Source organism: Hyperolius riggenbachi, chromosome 6 (genome assembly GCF_040937935.1).
Source record: "Hyperolius riggenbachi isolate aHypRig1 chromosome 6, aHypRig1.pri, whole genome shotgun sequence".
NCBI lineage: Eukaryota > Metazoa > Chordata > Amphibia > Anura > Hyperoliidae > Hyperolius > Hyperolius riggenbachi.
Genome location: NC_090651.1, coordinates 283,031,814 through 283,046,834, shown reverse-complemented (window position 1 = coordinate 283,046,834; position 15,021 = coordinate 283,031,814). Strand labels below are relative to the sequence as shown.

The following is a 15,021-nucleotide window of genomic DNA, read 5'->3' as shown; positions in this document are numbered from 1 at the left end:
AGTCTAGTCCAGTCATGTCCTGTCAGTTTTGCCTGACTGGATTAGAAATGTACACCTTTTAGGTGTGAACACAGCCATAGAAACATTTACAAAACTGACAGGACAGGACCAGCTCGGAAAGGTACACATTTTATGTGTGAACATAGGCATAGAAACACATACAAAACTGATGCCAACTGCCAAAAACTGACAGGACAGAACTGACACCTTTATGTGTGAACCCAGTCCTAAAGAAGATGCATTTTTACATACAAGCAGTGCATACACCTGGCCATATCAGCTGCACTCACACTGATGCATCAAAACTACTTTCTTCCCAGAGCTCGCCTGAGCACTGCAGGGAAATGACTGGCGCAAGAAAGCAGCAGTGATCATTTAAGGTCAGTTGCAGAAGAAAATCCCTCTTTCCGACCTCGGAAGAACAGGAAACAAATGTTAAAACAATTAGGCTGGAGTGAATTAGTCAGGTAGGGAGAAACGTCATCAGAGCTTCCTGGATATCTCAGATGAAGTGTAATCATGCTAGGAAACAAACAGAAACCCTTTCAGGGGGGCTCCTGGCATAGAGAGCCACTCTTTCTTCTTGCCCTGGTTTCACTGAGGATTTCTTGGGAAAATACCCAGAAGTCACAAAGTGAGGGAGAGAGAAAAAAAACAAAACAAAACTTTCCATTGACGTCTGTTCAACAGGACATCATCAACAATTTAACAGAAGGCTCACTGGTCTTGTAAACAGGTAAGCGGTCTGTAACAAGGCGCTAGAACAGAGCAACACTACAACTGCCAGTCATTTCCAAAGAAGCATGCAATGGAAAATCTGTAGTTTGCTGTGTTTTTTTTACATACTCTAAAAGCAAATTAACAATACATGTATAGGGGGAACTGGATTAGTGTGGGATAGATTTATCTTGACAAGGGCAAAAAAAAACCTGAAGCAAACCGTGAGCTGTTGCCCCTAGCAACCAATCAGGTTTCAGCTGTTAAATGAAACAGACTGATTGGTTGCTATGGTCAACGTTGCTCTACTATTGCTTCAACTTTCTGTGCACATCTTGATAAATCTGTCCCAGATGTCCTACTGATGGTTAAATAAGAGGTATACGGAGGCTCCCATATTTATTTACTTTTAATTACTACCAGTTGCCTGGCAGCCCTGCTGGTCTAGTTCTCTGCAGTAGTATCTGAAAAACACCAGAAACAAGCATGCAGCTAGTCTGGTCAGATCTGACTTTAAAGTCTGAAACACCTGATCTGCTGCATGCTTGTTCAGGGGCTATGGCTAATAGTATTCGGCTACTTGCACACCAAGACGTTGCGTTAGGTGCTACGTTAAGGTCGCATAACGTGCACCTAACGCAAGACCTGGTGCTCTTCGATGCGGACGTCAGAGTGAGCCGCATTGTGCAGCTCACTCTGGCGTTCGTGATGCCGTGATGCGTACTCTTGGACGCATGCGGCATCACGTGGTCCCGCCGGCCAATCGCCGCACAGAGCGGCCGCACCAGGAAGTAAACACTGCATGTCACAACGTGCAGTGAATATTAATTAGCCATGTGCCTGGCCGCTCTCCGCTCCTCCCCAACATGACTGAGCATGTGCAAACAGTCTAACGCGGCTTAAGCCGCTGTAACGCTATGGTATGCTGCACTTTCCGCAGAACGTGCAGTGTTACATGTAACGCAACGTGGGCAGTGTGAACAGCCCAGGTGTGTTACATTGCTGTGCGTTGGGGGAGCGTTACAGGCTGCACTAACGTGCGCCTGTAACGTCCCTGTGTGTAAGCAGCCTTAGAGGCAGAGGATCAGCAGGGCTGCCAGGCAACTGGTATTGCTTAAAAGGAAATAAACATGGCAGCCTCCATATACCTCTCTCTTCAGTTCCCCTTTAATGTGGCCACACTTGATAAAGTAAATGATCATATTTGACAGCAATTTGATAAAAACGATCAGTTGTACAGTGAAATCGAAAGAGTTAATTCAAGAAAGGTCATCTAACTTCCAGGTTTTTTCTTTTTACTTTTTGTAAAAGTAGTTCGGGAGTGGTGAATTTTTCTGATCAATCTTGAATGGTGGTCAGCTCTTTCAAATGTTACAATCAATCAGAAAATTAGATTGGGGGAAAAAAAAAAAAAAAAAATGTATGGTGTGTGGCTACCCTTATGCTGGGTACACACTTTGCGTTCCCGCACTCGATTCCCGTCGATGCGCCGCTTGATTCCCGTCGTTTCGTTTATTTCCGACATGTCTGATTCGCGGGTCGATGGATCGTTAGGTCTATTTGCTATACTTTACATGGCATTCGACCTAAAAATCATCGAAATGCGTTCGTAAATAGTAGAATCGTCGGGAATCGAGCGGCGCATTCGATGCGGGAACGCACTGCGTGTACCCAGCATAAGTCCTTCTTCAGAGCCGCTGGATTGGTGCACATATAACTTTTAAAGGAATTGAAGAATATGACAAATGCTGATTTTAATGTGCAGCCAGCTATGAATTTCCAAACCGGACATTGAAGTGTAGCCAAGGTGTTTTTTTTTTTTTTTAAATAATAAATGGGACACAGAGGCATGTTCTTTACTTGACATGCCTCTGTGTACCCTGTACGCTGCTCTCAGCCCCCCCTTCTCTCCTTTGTGGCCCCTCGAAATGGCCAACAACAGATTGTTGCTAGATAACTACGGGAAGGGGCGTCCCTAGCAGGAAAGGCACTCCTGCAAAATGCCCCTTCCCCTCTCCTTAAAGGGAATATCCAGGCAAAAAAAAAAAAAAAGTTTCACTTACCTGGGACTTCTACCAGCCCCATGCAGCCATCCTGTGCCCTCGTCCCTCGTAGTCACTCACTGCTGCTCCAGTCCTCCGCTGGCAGCTTGCCGACCTCGGAGGTCGGCGGGCCGCATTGCGTACATTGCGTTAATGTTCCTGTATTAGCGGGAATGCGCAAAAATGTACGCAATGCGGCCCGCCGACCTCCAAGGTCGACTAGCTGCCAGCGAGGGACTGGAGCAGCAGTGAGTGACTACGAGGGCACAGGATGGCTGCATGGGGCTGGTAGAAGCCCCAGGTAAGTAAAACTTTTTTTTTTTTTTTTGCCTGGATATTCCCTTTAAGCCTCTTCCCCACCTCTGTCCCTCCCCTATTAGCCTCTCCCCGCCCCTCACCAGCTCTACCCCGCCTCTCTGCTCTGAGGAGAAGCAGAGAGGTGAGCTGCAGCATCGTGACCCTGGGGTCATGGCAATTTTTAATTTTCAGAACCAAAATTAAAAGGACAAGACAAATAACATTTATATCGCGCTTTTCTCCTGGCAGACTCAAAGCGCCAGAGCTGCAGCCACTAGGACGCGCTCTATAGGCAGTAGCAGTGTTAGGGAGACTTGCCTAAGGTCTCCTACTGAATAGGTGCTGGCTTACTGAACAGGCAGAGCCGAGATTCGAACCCAGGTCTCCTGTGTCAGAGGCAGAGCCCTTAACCATTACACCTTCCAGCCACCAAGGAGGTTCTACCTGATCCAGCTAGCCTTCTAGATCAGCTAGTATGCTTTTTTTTAACGCTTTTTCCTGGGCTCAAGTCCCCATTTTCCAACATAAGCAATTAGCTGCCAGGAACCTGAAGCATTTTCACTTTAATTTTAAAGCTTGAACTAATCCAGTGATTGGCAGCAGGCAAAGACATTACCTTTTGACAGCGATCGCAGAAAATCATTTCTATATGCATATACATGCACAGCTATAACAAATGCATGGAAGATGCTAAATGGTAGTGTCCTCATGCTGTAATCACATCTGGTCTAGAAATACAAATCCAATGGCAATGATGTGAACTTGTGGGCTGTCTGTACACCAAAGAATAATACCTAACCTTGTACCATAGCACAGATATACAGTCATGTGAAAAATATTAGGATACCCTGTGAAAGCCTTGAGGTTTTTTAACATTCTTGGACACATGGCTAATCTAAAAAGTTTAGCTATACTGGAAGATTCTAGTAATATAACTAAACAAATCTGAAGACTTTTCAAAATCACCTGTAAAATGAAATTCTACAAAAATGCCATTTGCTCAAACACACAGGTGCATCACTACAGGTGCCCGTGATTAGAACATCATGACTCTGCATTTTGAAGGTTTGCTCTACTTTAGCATCAGACATTTAGTTTGGTGTTCTCCTGACTGTTGAGGTGACAGTGAGATCAAAAGAGCGGTCTAAAGCCTTCAGGAAGAAGATTGTCTGGTAAGGGATCTAAATAGATCTCAAAAGAATTTGCTAACAGCCATTCCATCGTCTGGAAAATAGTGGAGGACTTTCAAAACAACTGCCAACATGGGCAGGTCTCACCATCGAAGCAAGTTTACCCCAAGAGCAGACCGCAAGATGCTTAGGGCTCGTTTCCACTATCGCGAATCTGCATGCGTCCAACGCATGCGGATTCGCACATGTAATGCAAGTGGATGGGCCTGTTTCCACTGTAGCGTTGTTGAGGAGCGTTTTTTTCAGGGGTGAAAAAAATGCACAAAAGAGCCGCAGAATTCGCCTGCGAGTGGAATGCATGCGAATCGCATGCAAAGTATTTAATAGGGAAATCGCATGTGAATTCGCATAGGTACCAATGTAAATTCACACAGGCAGTGACATGGTTAAAATCGCATATATCCTCACCTATGCGAATTCGCGGCAAAAACGCATGGGTAATTGCATCCGCATGCGATTTCATCAGCGGTGGAATCGAGGCGATTCCGCATCGCAATAGTGGAAACGAGCCCTAAAAGAAGTTCTTCAAAAACACGAACATGTCATCACGCATATCACCCAAATTGCATTGTGTGTACCCAGCATAAGAACAGTTTGCCAGAGAGAACATGGACAAAGACCAAGGCCCATTTGCAATTCACTTTTTCGCCTTTGTTTTCTCCTAGGTGATATTTTGAAAATTGACAATAAAGCGCCTTTTAAACCACCAGCAAACAAGAAAATACTCAAAGTAATGTTGATAGTACTTTTTCACCTACTTTTTGGTACTTTTTCAGTTGCAAAGTGCTGAAAAGTTATTTTATGCAGGAGATGAAAAATGATCTCCTAGGAGAAAACTAGGAGCCCTTATTAAATTAATTTTTTCTCTTAACCTCCTTGGCGGTATGAAAAATACCGCCAGGAGGGAGCGCAGCAGTTTTTAAAAAAAAATTTTTTTTTTTAATCATGTAGCGAGCCGAGGGCTCGCTACATGATAGCCGCTGCTGAGCGGCATCCCCCCGCCCGCTTCGATCGCCTTCGGCGATCTCCGATCAGGAAATCCCGTTCATAGAACGGGATTTCCTGGAGGGCTTCCCCCGTCGCCATGGCGACGGGGCGGGATGACGTCACCGACGTCACTGACGTCGGGACGTCATTGGGAGTCCCGGGCCACCCCTCGGCGCTGCCTGGCACTGATTGGCCAGGCAGCTCTGGGGTCTGGGGGGGGGGGGGGGGGCGCGCCGCAGCAGATAGCGGCGATCGGGCAGGGGCCCGGCGGCGATCATAGTGCTGGCGCAGCTAGCAAAGTGCTAGCTGCGTCCAGCAAAAAAAAAAATTATGAAAATCGGCCCAGCAGGGCCTGAGCGGCACCCTCCAGCGGCTTACCCCGTGTCACACACGGGGTTACCGCCAAGGAGGTTAAGTTTTCTCCTAGAAGATAATTTTCATCTTCTCTGTAAAATAACTTTTCAGCACTTTGCAATTGAAAAAGTACCAAAAAATAAGTGAAAAGTACATTCAAGTATTTTCTTGCTTGCTGGTGGTTTAAAAGGCAATGTATTGATATGGTGTGAAAATATCATCTAGGAGAAAACTTAGGGGGAAAAGTTAATTGAATAAGGGCCAAGCACTTCTGGAATAAAAGCTTTGGACAGATGAGTCTAGAGTTGAATTTTTTGGACACCAGAAAATAGGTCATATTTGGTGGAAACCAAATACAGCATTCCAGGAAAAGAACCGGATACCAACTGTGAAGAATAGTTTAGAGAAGCCTGACTGCAGCAGGACCTGGCCAGCTCACCATCATAGAATACACCATGAATTCTACAGTGTATCAGAGGGTGCTTGAGGAACATGTGAGACCATCTGTAAGAAAATTACAACTGAAGCAGAACTGGACTCTGCAACACAACAATGACCCAAAATATACCAGTAAATCCAACAAAGACTAATATAGAGAATCCTGGAGTGGTCACGTAAAAGCCCAGATCTTAAAGTGTATCGGTCGGGCATAAAATAAAAAAAATCTATTTATTTTTATCTGGTAAACAAGTACTAACGATGCTAATCAGGCAATCCAAAAGTTAAAATCGCTATTACTTTTCTTGTTCATAAAGGATCATTTACCAGTTTACCTGACTTATTTGGTACACACAAAATTTGGTACGCATAAGGAAGTGGCAGGGCATGCTGGGTTGTCCTTTTTTGCTTCTCTACTCTACCCTCACACTTAAAGGAGCACTACAGCAAAAAAAATAGTAAATTTTAAAATATGTGCAAACAAATAAGTAGTACATTTTTTTCCAGAGTAAAATGAGCCATAAATTACTGTTCTCCTATGTTGCTGTCACTTACAGTAAGTAGTAGAAATCTGACAGAAGTGACAGGTTTTGGACTAGTCCATCTCTTTATAGGGGATTCTCAGGAATTTATTTATTTTCAAAAGCACTTGGTGAATGGCAGTTGCTCTGTCCAACTGGCAAAAAACTGTGTAGGTAGCAGGGAAGCTGGCCAGCATCACTGTTTAAATCCTTTTTCGGGAATATCTTTATAAAGAATAAAAGCGTTGCTGAGAATCCCCTATGAAGAGATGGACTAGTCCAAAACCTGTCACTTCTGTCAGATTTCTACTGCCTACTGTAAGTGACAACATAGGAGAAAATTAATTTATGGCTCATTTTACTCTGGAAAAAATGTACTTATTTGTATATGTTTGCACATATTTAAAATTTTACAGTTTTTCGATGTAGGGCCCCTTTTCCACTGGCTGCGATCAGATTCAAAAAGTGGATCGCAGCAGTTTTTCTGATCGCTAGAGCACCGCGATAACATGTAAATCGCAGTGCTCATTTTCCACTATGGCGCTTCGTTCGCTATTTGTTTTCGCCATCCAGCACGATTCTCGTTGCGATCGCGTTACATTCCCGACGGCGGTACAGCAGAATGCAGACAGTGGAAAAAGGCGATTGCGAGATCGCAAGCGCAGGTGATTTGCGCTTGCGATCACGCTTGCTAGTAGAAAAGGGCCCCCAACTCCTCTTAAAGTCTCTTTCCCGCCTGTTTTCCCCTCCCAAACATCTGTTCCTGTTTTATTGGCCAATATTTATTATGCTGAAACAATGCACTTTCTATAGTGAAGGGCAAGCAATGCATACACAATCAGGCAGAGTAAGGGCTGGTGCACACCGAGCGGCTTTTTGGGCGTTTTCAGATCCGCTTGCGGCTGCGGATCTGCTTGGTCAATGTATCTCAATGGGGTGGTGCACACCAGAGCGGGAGGCGTTTTGCAGAAACGAAAAATGCCTGGGTGAGGCATTTTTTGGATTGCGGATGCGTTTCTGCCTCAATGTTAAGTATAGGAAAAACGCAAACCGCTCTGAAAAACGGCACTTCAGAGCGGTTTGCCAGGCGGTTTTTGTTACAGTAGCTGTTCAGTAACAGCTTTACTGTAACAATACAGGAAATCTACTATAATAAAACCGCTAGACAAAACCGCAAAACGCTAGCTGAAACGCTACAGAAAAAGAAGAAAAAGCGTTTCAAAATCTGCTAGCATTTTGCGGATCTGCTAGCGGGTTTTGGTGTGCACCAGCCCTAAGGGAGGAAATTACATCAGGACTAAAATGGGAAATGCTAAGAAGGATTTTCTTTTTTTTACTGTAGAAAAATCACAACACCGACAGTGCAATATATATTTTTTGTACGTAGAGCATGGTATTTATCTACTTCTATATATGTTTGTTTTTTCTGAGATTATATGGCTGACAACTCCTCTATATGGCTGACAACTCCTCTTTAATCTCATGGACATGCTGTGTGGTGACTTGAAATGGCTTGTAAGAAACTACTCGAACATCTCACAGCTTAAAAGAATTTTGCATTGAGGAGTGAGGCAAACTTTCCTCAGAAAGATGTCAGACTCTGGTAGATGGTTACAAGAAGCATCTGACTGCAGTTACTTCAGTCAAAGGGGGTAAAGGTCCGTACACACGCCGGACTGGAGGCAACGATGGGTCCGTCGTCACCTCCCGCTGGGTGGGCGTTCCAGAGACAGTCCGGCGTGTGTATAGTCTGTCGGCGGACTGATACGGCTGTTTCTGAGTGATCCGCCGGGCGGATCGCTCAGAAACAGCCGTATCAGTCTGCAGACAGACTGTACACACGCCAGACTGTCGCTGGAACGCCCACCCAGCGGGAGGTGATGACGGACCCGTCGTTGCCTCCAGTCCAGCGTGTGTACAAACCTTAATACTAACCATTAGCGGGTGGGGTTTGCTACATTTTTCCTCAGAATACAATTTTTGTTGCTATCTTCTGAGTAAATCAAGGTTGTTTACCTACACTTAAATCACTTTATTTACAACAGATGAAACAAAAACAAGATTAGACATCAATATGTCAACATTTATCAATAAAGGACTTCATGGGGTGTACATATTTTCGCATGACTAAAAGGTCCGTACACACGCCGGACTGGAGGCAACGACGGGTCCGTCGTCACCTCCCGCTGGGTGGGCATTCCAGCGACAGTGTGGCGTGTGTACAGTCTGTTGGCGGACTGATACGGCGGATCGCTCAGAAACAGCCGTATCAGTCTGCAGACAGACTGTACACACGCCACACTGTCGCTGGAACGCCCACCCAGCGGGAGGTGACGACGGACCCGTCGTTGCCTCCAGTCCGGCGTGTGTACGGACCTTTATGCTTATAGCTATCTTTAACCAATATTTGAATGTCAGTTTCGCATACAGATTGGTTTGCATATCCTATTAATACTGTGACAAAGAATTTCTTGGTAACCATTTTCAATTAGGTTAGGCACACCTGAACTGCATGTCACAACCATAAAATTGCACACAATAGAGTGCTTGTCTTACAGGGTACAGAGTTTCCTAGGGTGTGTGCAAATATACATCATAAGGCATTATAAGGCGATAGAGTAAAGAATCCAGGGACTTACCAAAGATCTCTCCATTTTTGGCATATTCTGTCACTAGGTAGAGCATGTTTTTGGTTTCCATGACCTAATGAAATCATACAACAGTTATTGTCCAGGTGAAAATGTCTGTAACGTCGCAAAACAGTTACAATATTTGACTTCCAAAACATAAACACACATCGCTGCATTTCCAGTAACCAGAAAGCTAATAGCGCATACACTGAGGCTCATTGATAAAGCAGAAATATAATGTACTGTAAAGTGCTGTTCCTCATCCCACAAACACACAAACATAGGGTTTAATAAAGTTTGTAAAAGGGATTCAAACTCAATTGATGGCTAGCATTAGGAAGCCTTTGTTTTTAAAACAAACAAACAAACAAACAGAAAAAACAACAACAATTACTAAGGACACAAAAATTACACACAGACACACACACCGTACACAAAAAGAAAAAAAAAAAAAAAAAAAGCAGGAAACTGCAAGAAAAATGTAAAAACAGAAGGTATTTGCAAATTTCACCTCCATATAAAAGTGGGAAGTAAATCCTGGTACACACATCCAAAAGGACAAATGACTCATAAAATGTGTAAAGTAGCGCCACACACACGAAAAAAAAAAATCAACCTCTCATACAATCACAAACACCGCCCCCCCCCCCCCAAAACATATAAATAACACAATGCAGACAATGTATGCTTTCATACATGCCTCACTCTACATACAGTCATAGTAATAAACAGTATCAACTAAGCCACATACTTAAACAGCTGGTTAAATGCAAAATGGCGAAAAAAATAAAAATATTTACACACACACACACACACACACACACACACACACACACACACACACACACACACACACACACACACACACACACACACACACACACACACACACACACACTAGAAGATCTGTAGCAGATTAGAACAGTTGCTCAATGCTGGCTTGTGTGATGTTTAGACTTTATTTTGGCAATTTAAGACATCATTTTGGAGGTTAGTGCATTCCATGTAGCTGCTTCCTGGAATTGTGTAATAAGTAATGGTTTGTGACTGAACAGGCCCCGATGCAGGTACTATCTACTTCATTAGTAATTACTGATGTTTTTATGCTCTTCAGTCGGTTATAAGCCAACTGTAGTAGTCGTTTTTTTAAGAACTCCTTTATTGACCCTGTTTAAGGTGGCCAACGGACAACAGATATTTAATAACCACTGATCCAACTTAGAGGTTCTCATCTGCATTTTATTATGAATCCCTGATTATAATAAAAATTCACCGAATACATAATGGATACCTGAGGCGAAATAAAAGACTTGTAAACCATGTACCCCCCATTAGTTGTTTGTACTATGTACAGCGCTACGGAAGATGTTGGCGCTATATAAATAAAAAATAATAATAATAAATAAAAAATAATAATGTACTGTTGGTGGGCCGTGAGGACAGGGTTGGGGAACCCTGCTTTAAAGAGACTCTGTAACATAAAAAAGTGAAAAGTGATGTATATTTGAGGGCTTAGCCCATCGTGGAGCTGCTACTGCGCTGGAGCTGGGGGAGGTTAATATTGAAGGTGCCACTGCGCCACAATTTGTCGGCTGTAGTTTCGAGGGGGGGGGGGGGGGGCAGCGCTGCCACCGTGGGACGGAGGATGATGGGTGAAACCTCGATAGGAACCAGAGGCTTCCCCCTCCCAAAGTAAATAGCACTTTTTGAAGTTACAGGTTTTCTTTAAAGGGGAACTGAAGAGAGAGGTATATGGAGGCTGCCATGTTGTTTATTTCCTTTTAAGCAATACCAGTTGCCTGGCAGCCCTGCTGATCCTCTGCCTCTAATACTATTAGCCATAGCCCCTGAACAAGCATGCAGCAGATCAGGTGTTTCAGACTATAAAGTCATATCTGACAAGACTAGCTGCATGCTTGTTTCTGGTGTTATTCAGATACTACTGCAGAGAAATAGACCAGCAGGGCTGACAGGCAACTGGTATTGATTAAAAGGAAATAAATATGGCAGCCTCCTCTCTCTTCAGTTCCCCTTTAAGGCATGGCAGTTTTTTGTAAAATTCACAATGTTTATTAAAGTGAACCCGAGCTGAGCTCTCTCTTTTTTTGTACTTCAGAAACACACCTTTAAAGAGAACCTGAGCTGGGTTTTAAGAATGCTATTAGGACAGAGGCTGGTTCTGCATATAAATCCGCCTCTGTTACTATACTGTGCCACCCCAGGCCCCTCCTGCACTCTGCTGTCCCCCAGAAAAAAAAAACGCCATGCTAGCGAAGCGCTACATGTTGCTAGCACGGCTTTTTTTTTTCAGGGGGACAGCAGGCTGTTTACATCCAGGCTGTCATTTACCGCCACTCCCCACCTCTATATCGCCACTCCCTGCCTGCGTCCCTTCCCTCCAATCAGCTTACGGAGGCAGGGAGGGAAGGGACGCAGGCGGGGAGCAGCGACATAGAGGAGGCGGGGGAGCGGCGGTAATTGACAGCCTGGATGTAAACAGCCTGCTAGCGACACGCTGCATGTCGCTAGCACTGCATTTTTTTTCTGGGGGACAGCAAAGCGCATAGGGGGCCTGGGGGGTGGGGGGCACAGTATAGTAACAGAGGCGGATAATTATATGCAGAACCAGCCTCTGTGCCCTAATAGTATTCTTAAATCCCACCTCTGGTTCTCTTTAAAGGTGTGTTTCTGAAGTCCAAAAAAAAAAGCCTAGTGAGACATTACCGATTCTGCATTGCAGGAGCACTGCGAGAGTGTGATATCATCTGTAACATGACCACTATGAGCTACTGTGTGAAAAGAACACAGGTGCATGCAAGGCACACCTCACCAGATGGTTAGCCCCAATCCTGGCACAGTGCTTCTTCACCTGTATTTGATTGAACCCCAGGGATTTGGTGGGTCAGTCTCAGGGTTCAGTGTGGAGGTGTATGTGTCTGTTCCGCTAAATAGTCCGTCCATTCCAGTAAATATTCATGGAGTTATGTTTTTGTGTGACATTGATATTTTATTGTTTTGCTTCTTTGAACACAATGATTTTATGTGCAACTGACGCATGGTTCAATTTGTGCACGAATATTGTGGTGTACACAGAACATTTATATTGCGCTTTTCTCGGGGCGGACTCTCCTGCTAGAGCTGCAGCCCCTTAAGGCACAGCTCCACAGGTGACCAGGATCATTGGGGAGCCTTGCCCAAAGACTCCTTACTGTTTTATGTATTGGCTTGACATAGGATTTGAACCCTTGGCAAAGTCTCCAATCCTAAATCAAAGGCAACAGCCTTACCAGTATGCTAATACCCCCTCACCTGTGACTAATCACCACTGTAATTTAATCTCATTAGCTGCTTCAGCTCAGGAATCTTCTGCCAAAGCAGAACATCTGATTTGAAAACAAAGGGTGTTAGCAAGAGGCCTGCTTCCATGAAAGCAGAAAGTAGACACACTGCAGATTTATATCAGCAGTAACAAATAAATGTTTTTCTTTAGAGGTTATTATGCTGTTGCGTATATTTTACGGCAGAGAGGAAGTTGCGAGTTCAGGTCTGCTTTAAGGAAACTATGAGAGGCTTATGAAAGTTGTGTCAGTCACCATATTTCTTACCACATCTCATTATATGGAGCCCATAAAACAACTTCCTGTGAATACGAGAATTCTAGAGAAAGCGACATGACAAGTGGAGCGCTGCTCATTCCCTCTCTGGGCATGAATGAATATGCAGTATGGAATTCTCATTTAATCTGCCCCACTGATGCGTCCCGCATGAGAGCTGCTGATTCATCCCTTCGCTGTATCTTAAAGGTCTCGTCCCTGTATAACCTTTGTGTCCCAGTCCAGGCGATGAAAAATTCATCTACTGTGACAGCAGGGAAGGTGAAGGATAATGTATTCCCAGCTCAGATACTGTAATGTAGTCCCCAGAGGGCTCCTGAAACCACATAAAGCGTCCCATACAAAGCAGCAGCAACAGATACAATGGAACGGTCATGCATCTTATTGACGGCTTAATACAGCTTCGTTCTGATCGGAGTTGGATTCATTTAATTACCTGGTAAAGCTTGATAATGTGAGGATGGTCCAGCATCTTCATTATTTGCACTTCTCTGTAGATCTTCTCCAAATTCACAGCATCCAGCTGAGACTTGTCAATAATCTTTATTGCCACCTGCAGAATGAACACAAAATGTCTTTAGCAAGTAAATCAGCTTGAGGCTCAAGTAGAAATAAACCCCTTATCTGCAAATTAGTCCATGAAAGTTTGCCCTTTGTTGTTAAAGGGGAGTGAGAGACAGTGTGTGTCTCTCTGGACTAAAGCTAGGTACACATGATGCAATTTTTCCCTTATGCCGGCTCGATTTAGAGCCATTTAGATGGCTCGATTGATAATTTCCGACACGGCCGATTTCCCGCCCGATCGTTTCCGCACTCGATTCTGAACGGGAGACAATGGAAAAAGATAAGAAAAACAAGCAAAAGATAAAAGAATCGCCAGCAGAATCTAGCGCGGAAAACGATCGGACGCAAAAATCGAGCCGTGTATTTCCAGCATTAGGATGACAGTTGAATTGATTCTTTCTGACAGGTCTGATCTCATTTCCGATCGATTTTGTATAGAATTTATTTTAGTATTTATATAGCGCCGAAATATTACACAGCGCTGTACAGAGTATATTGTCTAAGAGGGGCTCACAATCTAGTCCCTACCATAGTCTTATGTCTACGTCTGTATCGTATAGTGCATGTAACATAGTTTAGGGCCAATTTAGGGGGAAGGCAATTAACTCAATCTGTAGGTTTTTGGGACGTGGAAGGAAACAGGAGTGCCCGGAGGAAACCCAAAGACACAGGGAGAACATACAAACTCCTTGCAGATGTTGACCTGGCTGGGATTCAAACCAGGGACCCAGCGCTGCAAGGCGAGAGTGCTAACCACTATGCCACCGTGCTGCCCATAGTAATCGGAAAAATCGATCAGAAAAACAGAAATCAGATTAGACCTGTCGGAAAGAATCGATTCAACCGTCAATATGATGGAAAATTGCATTGTGGGTCCTAGGCATATGTATTGGTGTGTATCGGTGCGTGTGTCTGCTGTGAGTGTTAGGGCTGGTTCACATTAGTTGTGATTGCCGATCGGCAAAGCACTAGTGTTTTTTTTCCCTTAAATTCACAACTGCGCTACATGCAGCATTTTCAGAGCAATTCCTTCAAAAATTGTTCTGCAAAAAAAAAAAATAGCATTGCAAAAATCACAAAAGCAACCGCAAAGCGCTAAGTGACTGTGATTTGTAGTGGGAACTCAGCCTAATGCTGGGAATACACGGTTCGTTTTTGCCTTCGTTTAAACCTTCGATTCGTTCGGTAAACGAATCGAGTGTTGAAAACGTATGTGAAAATAGTCATAATCTCATTATAGTTTCGATTAATAGACCCCAAAAACGAACGACAAGTGATCGAACATGTTTGATATTATCTCTCTTTATCCATCTAATCGAGCCATTGGTAGGCTTGATGGCTGTTCAGATCGATTATATATTCGTTTATGCTAGTCCGTCCCTGTAAAAAGGGATTTTCGTTTCGTTTCTTTGCAGCCTTCGATCATTTGAAAAACGAAACCATCAGAATCGAAAAAAAAAACGAAACCGTGGGTGGTGATATTAACCGTATGACCGATTATTTCGAGATCGAAAAGGACAAAAGGCACAATCGAAACGAAGGTTTAAACGAAGGCAAAAACGAACCGTGTATTCCCAGCATAAGTGTGCGTGTGATAAACAGGTTGCTTAAATTGTTTTTTTTTCTATTAAATGTGTTGCGTTTTTTTATTGTTTAGCATTTGTTGC

At 43.9% G+C, this 15,021-nt stretch overlaps 1 protein-coding gene across 1 annotated transcript in view; it reads right to left on the bottom strand.

Moving 5' to 3' along the window:
* Positions 1-15,021, bottom strand: part of SIK2 (salt inducible kinase 2) — a 212,251-nt gene that overhangs the window by 122,701 nt on the left and 74,529 nt on the right. Inside the window, exons 2-3 of the mRNA XM_068240935.1 lie at positions 13,227-13,343; positions 9,186-9,249 (exon numbers count right to left, since the gene is read on the bottom strand). Of these exons, the coding sequence (XP_068097036.1) occupies positions 9,186-9,249; positions 13,227-13,343 (181 nt within the window). The remainder of the gene's footprint in view (positions 1-9,185; positions 9,250-13,226; positions 13,344-15,021) is intronic.